The sequence below is a fragment of the Miscanthus floridulus genome, chromosome 1, assembly GCF_019320115.1.
Source record: "Miscanthus floridulus cultivar M001 chromosome 1, ASM1932011v1, whole genome shotgun sequence".
Lineage (NCBI taxonomy): Eukaryota > Viridiplantae > Streptophyta > Magnoliopsida > Poales > Poaceae > Miscanthus > Miscanthus floridulus.
The window spans coordinates 177,630,668-177,638,468 of record NC_089580.1 but is presented as its reverse complement, the minus strand read 5'-3'; the positions used below and the strand labels follow the sequence as shown (position 1 = coordinate 177,638,468).

The following is a 7,801-nucleotide window of genomic DNA, read 5'->3' as shown; positions in this document are numbered from 1 at the left end:
TCACCAAGGCACGAGATGAAGCGGCTTAGGGCCGCAAGGCATCCCATGACCCTCTGCACCCCTTTGAGGTCTCGGATTGGGCCCGTGTTGGTTACGGCCGAGACCTTCTCTGGGTTGGCCTCGATACCATGTTCCGAGACTATGAACCCCAAGAGCATGCCTCGGGGAACCCTGAAGACACACTTCTCGGGGTTGAGCTTGATGCCCTTCTCTCTGAGACATGTGAAGGCAACCTCTAAGTCGCCGACGAGATCACCGGCCTTCCTGGACTTGACTACGATGTCATCCACGTAGGCCTCGACGGTTCGCCCGATGTGTTCACTAAAGACTTGGATCATGCACCACTGGTAAGTAGCCCCTGCGTTTCTGAGGCCGAATGGCATGGTTACGTAGCAGTACATGCCGAATGGAGTGATGAAAGAAGTCACGAGCTGGTCGGACTCTCTCATCTTGATTTGGTGGTAACCGGAATACGCATCAAGGAAGGAGAGGGTTTCGCATCCTGCAGTGGAGTCGATGATTTGGTCAATTCGTGGTAGTGGGAATGGGACCTTCGGGCACGCTTTATTTAGACCAGTGTAGTCCATGCACATCCTCCACTTGCCACTTTTCTTCCTGACTAGTACAGGGTTAGCCAACCACTCTGGATGGAATACTTCCTTGATGAACCCGGCTGCCATGAGCTTCTGCACTTCTTCACCGATGGCCCTGCGCTTCTCCTCGTCGAACCGGCGCAGGCGCTGCTTCGCCGGCCTGGAGCCCGCCCGGATATCTAAGGCGTGCTCGGCGACCTCCCTTGGTATGCCTGGCATGTCCGAGGGGCTCCACGCGAACATATCGACGTTCGCACGGAGAAAGCCAACGAGCACGGCCTCCTATTTGCTGTCGAGGGTGGCGCTGATCTTCAGTCCTCGGCCGTTGGGGACGGAGGGATCGACAGGGACGAGCTTGACGGCCTCCGCGGGCTCGAAGGTCCCGACGCGCCGCTTGGCGTCGGGAACCTCGCTACCAAGCTGGTCGAGATTGGCGATGAGGGTCTCGGCCTCCACGATGGCCTCGTCGTACTCGATGCACTCGACGTCGCAGTCGTATGCATGTTCGTACGTGGACTCGACGGTGATGATGCCGTTGGGGCCTGGCATCTTGAGCTTGAGGTAGGTGTAGTTGGGGACCGCCATGAACTTGGCGTAGCACGGGCGCCCCAAGATGGCGTGGTAAGCCCCCTTGAATCTGACCACCTCAAAGGTGAGGACCTCCTTGCAGTAGTTTAAGGGAGTGCCAAAGCAGACGGGTAAGTCGATGCGCCCGAGGGGTTGTGTGCGCTTTCCTAGCACGACGCCATGGAAGGGCGCGGAACCGCCTCGAAGCCATGACTGGTCGATCTCCAGGAGCTCCAGAGTGTTGACGTAGAGGATGTTGAGGCCACTGCCTCCGTCCATGAGCACTTTGGTAAGCCGGGTGTTGCCAACGATCGGGTCGACGACAAGCGGGTACTGCCCGGGGTTTGGAACATAATCGGGGTGGTCATCCCGATCAAAGGTGATTGCCTCTTGAGACCAATCGAGGTACCGGGGGGTGGCCACCTTGACCGAGAAGACCTCTCGGCGTTCCCTCTTTCGCTGGCGCGCCGTGAGGCATGCCGAGGGTCCGCCAAAGATCATGAAGGCGTTGCGAACCTCGGGGAACCCATCATCTTTATCGCCGTCCCTCTCGCCGGCGCCCCTTTTCCTGGCATCATCGTCGTCGAGGAGCCCAAGCCTGGCGTAGTAACGCCAGAGCATGGTGCACTCCTCGAGGGCATGCTTTACCGGACCTTGATGGTAAGGACAGGGCTTCTTAAGCATGTCGTCAAATAGCCCGGGGCCCCAGGGGCCTCGGGGATTCCTGCGATCTGCTATGGCGACATGGCCGGCCTCGAGGACCTCCTGCTTCCCTGGGCGACCCTTCTTCTTTCTCTTGGGGACGCGGGTGGGCGAGGCCTCGGGGGCCTCGTCCTTCTGCTTCCCCTTGGCATCGTTGTTGGGGAAGATGGCCCCAACCGCCTCTTTGCCCGAGGCAAAGTTGGTGGCGATGTCGAGGAGCGCGGCCGCTGTGGTTGGTACGTTTCGGCCCAATTCTCGGACCAAGTCTCGGCAGGAGGTGCCAGAGAGGAACGCTTGGACGATTTCCGAGTCACCGACACGGGGCAACTCGGTGCATTTCTTGGAGAAGCGCCGGATGAAATCTCGAAGAGATTCGTCCGGCTTCTGGCGGCAACCTTTGAGGTCCTAGGAGTTCCCGGGGCGCACGTAGGTGCCCTGGAAATTCCCGACAAAGACCCTCACCAAGTCATGCCAGTCGTGGATCTGTGCGGGGGGAAGGTGTTCGAGCCAGGCTCGTGCTGAGTCTGACAAGAATAACGGGAGGTTGCGGATGATGAGCAGGTCATCGTTCGCACCACCTAGCTGACAAGCCAGGCGATAATCGGCTAGCCATAGCTCGGGGTTCGTCTCGCCGCTATACTTTGTGAGGTTGGCAGGTTGCCGGAACCAGGCTAGGAAGTGAGCGTTGCGGATGGCTCTACTAAAGACCCGAGGGCTAGGTGGCTCGGGAGAAGGGCTACGGTCCTCTCCGCTGTCGTAGCGGCCGCCTTGGTGTGGGCGGTACCCCGGATGGCTCCGTCGTCGTGGCGCCACCGCCTGCCAACTACTTCGTGGTCGCCTTGTGCCTCGTGTTGGTCTCCAGGTCGACCACGCACCGAGGGGGTCCCGTTGGCCATCGGCACGCGAGCGGGCTCGGGACGGACCGAGGCGTCCTGGCCCCGGTGAGGTTGCACCGTGGGTTGCTCCGAAGTGCCTCCGTGCCGGCGGGAGGTGGAACTTTCGGCCTGCTGCACCGCGGCGGTCTCGAGGAGGTCGCGGAGCTCTCCGCGGACCCATCGCCCCTCGGTGGTGGAGGGCTCGGGCATTGCTCGGACCAGCATCGCAGCCGCTACGACGTTCTGGCTAGCGCGATTAAAGATTGGGGGTGGCTCTCCCCCCTCGTTGTCGTTGATGCGGTGATGGACGTCGCGGGCCCTCCGTCGGGCTCCTCCGCCCTCACCGCGCCCTTGCTGCTCCTGCTCGAGAGTGTCCCGAAGCTGTTGCAGAAGGAGTCGGTCCTGTTCGACCTTGGCTTTAAGCTCGCGGAGCTGCTCCAGGTCTGGGCGCCGATGCTCCCCGCGGACGGGATTCTCGTTCCGTGCTGCTGGGGCTTCGAGACGCGGAGGTGTGGCATCGCCCGCCCCTGCCCGGGGCGGGGAATGGTTGCCTATCCTCTCGTTCTCTTCGCCCACCCTTGGCATCCCGAGCCCGACGTGGAAGCACTCGTGAGATGGATCGTAAGTCCCTTCGTCGTCGGAGTCGGAGTAGCCGAAGCAGTAGTCGCTTGCAGTCATGAAGCGGCGCGTGGCTTCGGTGTCACAAAGATTGGAGAAGTCTGCTCTGGCCCACGCCTCGTCTTCTTCCGAAGAGTCGGCGTGGGCGTGCGCCGATGTTGCGGGGGAGAAGTCGAGGGCAAAATGTTGGTGGAGTCCTGAGGGCTCTGCGTGCTTGGAAGCGTAGGCGGAAGCAAAGGCAGCGGCGGCGTTTATCAACCCGAAGGGGTACGGGGATGGTGCCATTGTCGGGCGCCGCTCCGCCGGGGCTGGCCCCTCAGGAGGTGGCAGGACAGAACTCGACGACGAGGCGTCGCCGTGCGTCGCCGGAATCTTTTCCTTACCCAAGCTCAGGTTAGATAGGTCCCCGGCCTGGGACTCTGTACTAACAGCTGGGAAAGGGATACTGGCGGAGCGCGGCGTGTTGCCCCGAGCTTGCGTGGTGTCGGGGCGGTCCCGCTCGCGTCGCGCCTGGCGAGTGCGACTGGAGCCGTGGCCCGGACGCTGCCTGCGCCTGGGCTGCGGGTCCGTGGTAACGTCGTCGGGTAGTGGAGCTCGGGGTGTGAGGAGTACCATGTCGTATCCACATCTTAGAGACATGAACTCTAGGCTCCCGAACCATACCACCGTGCCGAGACGCAACGGTCGTACGGGGTCTGCCATCCAGAACTTGCTGGGACGATGAAGCTAACACGCAGCGATCCCCTACCTGGCGCGCCAACTGTCGGTGTTTTGGAACCGGGGGTCCCTCAACCGATGAGTGAATTTATGCTGCGTGCCCCTAATTCCCGATGGTGATGCAAAGAGACACAAGGTTTATACTGGTTCGGGCAATCGACGCCCTACGTCCAGTCTGAGAGATCGATCTTGTATTCCTTGCACCGGAGTGCTCGTAGTAGGGGGTTACAAGCTAGGCGAGAGAGGGAGCTAGCCCCAGGTCTCGGCGGGGGCGGGGCGGGCTGCTTGAGGCGTTGTTCTCAAGCAGCGCGGAAGTGTGTGGTTCTATGGGTGAGTTCCTCTTTCTGTTTGTTCTTCTCCCCCTAGAAATGGCCCTGGTCCCTCCCTTTTATACTCCAAGGGAGAGCCAGGAACGTACATATGTTGCTACATAGCGTTCTATGAATGGGGACGGCGTATCCGAGCCCTGCAGCCAGCCACTGTTTTGGTATGGTCGATGGAGTGGCTCCGTCCCTGTCGTGCAGAAGTGACGCGCCGATCATACTTGATCTTGTGCGTCGTGGGGCTCCAGTACAGCTTGAGGCAGGACATGGCGGGTGACGTGCCGGTCATCGTGCGATGACGTCGTAGGGAGCCGAGGCTCTGCAGATGCCGAGCCGAGCCATCGTGGGGGGGCTCGGCGGACATGGAGCCTCAGGCTGCCGAGCCCCTGAAGCAAACTGCCGAGGCTTTGGAGGGAATTATTGGTCCTGGGTACTGATTCCGAGGCCACAGTATCCCGGACGTGGCTCCCCACGCCGCGTTGTTCTCAGAGCAGGAGTTGGCAGCACAGTGAGGCATGGGCGCCAACCATGTGCACAGCGGTGGGCACAGTGGCGGGTAACCCCTGCCCAGTCCTACCTCCCGTCCCGTCGGTCATTCCGCTGTACTGTGCCGAGCATGCGGTCGATGTCAGTGGCAGCAGTTGGCTGAGTTAATGCGACGCGACGTTTTGTCAGAGGGACAGGTGAAGGAAGAGGCAGCGGAGTGTTGCCGAGCCTGCCTCGCGTGAGGCGGAGGGTCGGCGACCCGGCCGAGGCCTGCGACGAGAGGGGGTCAGCCGAAGCCTTCGGTGGGGGATCGCCCGAGGCCAGCGGTGAGGGGGCCTTGAGCGATACGGAGAATTGGCCGAGGCCAGCGGTTGTTAGCTGGTTTCGGTCTTTACGAGGTCTAAGCAGTCGTTTTTTGGTTTTTGCTTAGGGTACCCCTTCTCACGGTATCCGACACATACTGAGTGCTCTGTACGTCTCCAGCATAGCCGACTTAGCATTTTCTTTGGCTGCAAGATGGTTAAGTCAAGATGATTCAAGCTTCTCACTTGAAACGTGTTTCTGGGTTTCCAACATCTTTTCTCGACTTTCATTTGTGCCCTGAAGTTTTGTAAGCTGCTGTAGGACATCATCCATCTGAGAAGGGCATTTCTTGGCCTCTTTCTTTGCCTTTTTGTTGCCTATCGGACAACCTTCAGATTGTGCCAAATAAGGCATGAGCTCTCCTACACTCCCCTCAGTATCCAAATTCCTTTTATTTGACTGCTCACCTTCCTCTAGTTGCACTTGCCACTTTGGTTCATCACGTAGAATTTTCCAACAATGCTTGAACGTAAATGGACCATCTTTGTCTTCCTCATAGATAGCTTCGGCCTTCTCCATTATCTGGTCATGAGAATGACTACTAGGCCAAATTGATGTAGCCTCTTTCCATGAGTTGCAGAACCAAGTGACTTTTTTCTTAATTTTCTGAAAGTGATCCTTCAATTGCTTTGCTGTTCTTCTTCTACTTTTAGGGGTGGTACTATTATACTCATTAGCAACATCTCCCCAATACCGATCAGTCTTCTTGCCGTTGCCATTGATTGGATCATTTGAATTGTTCATCCATGCAACCACCTACACTGCAAGCAAGTTTAGTGTTGTTAGCCATGCTGAGGAAACCACCAGGTGGGCGATTATCCACACCCCTACAGCTAGATAAATAAATCCATATGACTATAACAGCTTAAAAAGGGACGAAATCAACTAAAATTGGAATACTCCCTTTCATATGTGTTCAGGAATTCAGGATACATATTGCTAGATACTAACAAGCTCTAGAATCTAAATACTAGTACATTAGCATATACGATATTAGGATGACGGCATTGCATTGCATTTTCATTAAAAAATTATAGCATAACAAACCAAGAATGCTGCAGTGTACTAGAATGAATGAACAAGTACAACAGTAGCAACATCTCCCCAATACTGCAGTTCGGAAGCAGAGGAGGTGCTGTAGCTCGTGGATCCGGCCGTTGGGGAGCTTGCCGGCGGCGGTGGAGCTGTGGGGGAGCACCAGGAGGCTAGCGCGCACCCGTGGCGAGGCTCAGCACGGCCAGGGCTGAAGCCGGGCTGCTCTGGCGGCGGCAGGCCATGGAGGAAGGGCGCGGAAGCTGCGGCGCTGCAAGGGGAAGATGATGTGGTAGCTGGTTGGGGTGGAGGAAGAGGAACGGCGCGGCACCACGGAGGCAGGGAGCTCGGCCGGCCCGTCTGTACTAGTAACGAGAGGATCTCCAAAATAAAGATGCAAAGATGTGCGCAGGAGGTACTTGCCATTCCTTTGGATCAGAGTCGATGTCATCTTTCTGGACTGGTTGGGAAGACGACGCAGCGGCGCCACCACCATAGCTAGGCGCAGGCCACCACTGCATAGTTTGCTGGGGCAGCGGCGGCCCGCACCACCAAGGGCCGGGAGCTGCAGACCCCATCGTGGTGTTCATGGAAGCTGGTGGCGCAAGGAAACACCCAGGTCCGGAGGACCCTGGTGGTGCCGCGGGCGGCATGGGGACGGACGGAGAGGAACATGGAAAGGGCTGAGGCGGCGGCGCCATCTCTCTCTTCGACCGGCGAGACATCCGATTCCAAGGCTAGGGTTACGGCAGATGGAAAATCATAGAACAAATTTTCGGGAGAACTTAAATCGTCACTTGAAGAAGACGATTTGGCGCCGGGTTGAGAGGATTTGGTGCCGGGTTGAGAGGATTTGGCGCGAAGGGGAAATCGTCGCGGGAGAGAGCGCGCTCGGGGAAAATCGCGGCAGGAGGGAGAAAGCAGGCGAGGCGCACGGGATCGAGAAAGAAGAAAAGGGGCCCACAAACAACCTCCGTAATCGACGAGTTCGGCGCTTGATCGGCTCTGCGGCATCGTTTCTCACGCTGGCGCTCGGCGCAAGCTGTGACGCCAAGCTCGTTCTCTCTCCTCTTTTCTCTTTCATCCACCTAGGATTTTGCTGAGCTGTCTTGATTGTAAGCCAAGCTGACATGGCTTATTGTACCTGCTCTTAGGTTTAGGTCCTGTGCATCCGTGCCTCCGCAGCCAGCAAGCACTAGGCAAGTGCCGCAGGTGAACAGTCCAGCCAGCGTTCTTCAGCCTCAGCTGAGACGTGAGTAAGGCCTTATTTACTTCCTTCTAAAAAATTTACACCATATCACATTGAATGTTTGACACATACATGATTTATTAAATATAGACTAAAAAATAACTAATTACACAGATTACGACTACTTTACGAGACGAATCTTCTAAGTCTAATTAGTCCCTGATTTGATAATAAATTGTTGCTAGGACATATGCTGATGTGTTAATTAGGCTTAATAAATTCGTCTCGCGGTTTACTGACGGATTCTGTAATTCGTTTTCTTATCAGTGTCCAAAC

The 7,801-nt window shown here is 57.4% G+C and overlaps 1 protein-coding gene across 1 annotated transcript; it reads right to left on the bottom strand.

The window, feature by feature from the left end:
• Positions 1-5,406: 5,406 nt before the first annotated feature.
• Positions 5,407-5,988, bottom strand: LOC136467555 (uncharacterized). Its single transcript, XM_066466311.1, has one exon. The coding sequence runs from the start codon at positions 5,986-5,988 to the stop codon at positions 5,407-5,409; it is 582 nt and encodes a 193-aa protein (XP_066322408.1).
• Between the last annotated feature and the right edge of the window lie 1,813 nt (positions 5,989-7,801).

Excerpts from the sequence above, each read along its gene's own strand:
- LOC136467555 (XM_066466311.1), bottom strand. The coding sequence starts at position 5,988 with ATGAACAATTCAAATGATCCAATCAATGGCAACGGCAAGAAGACTGAT.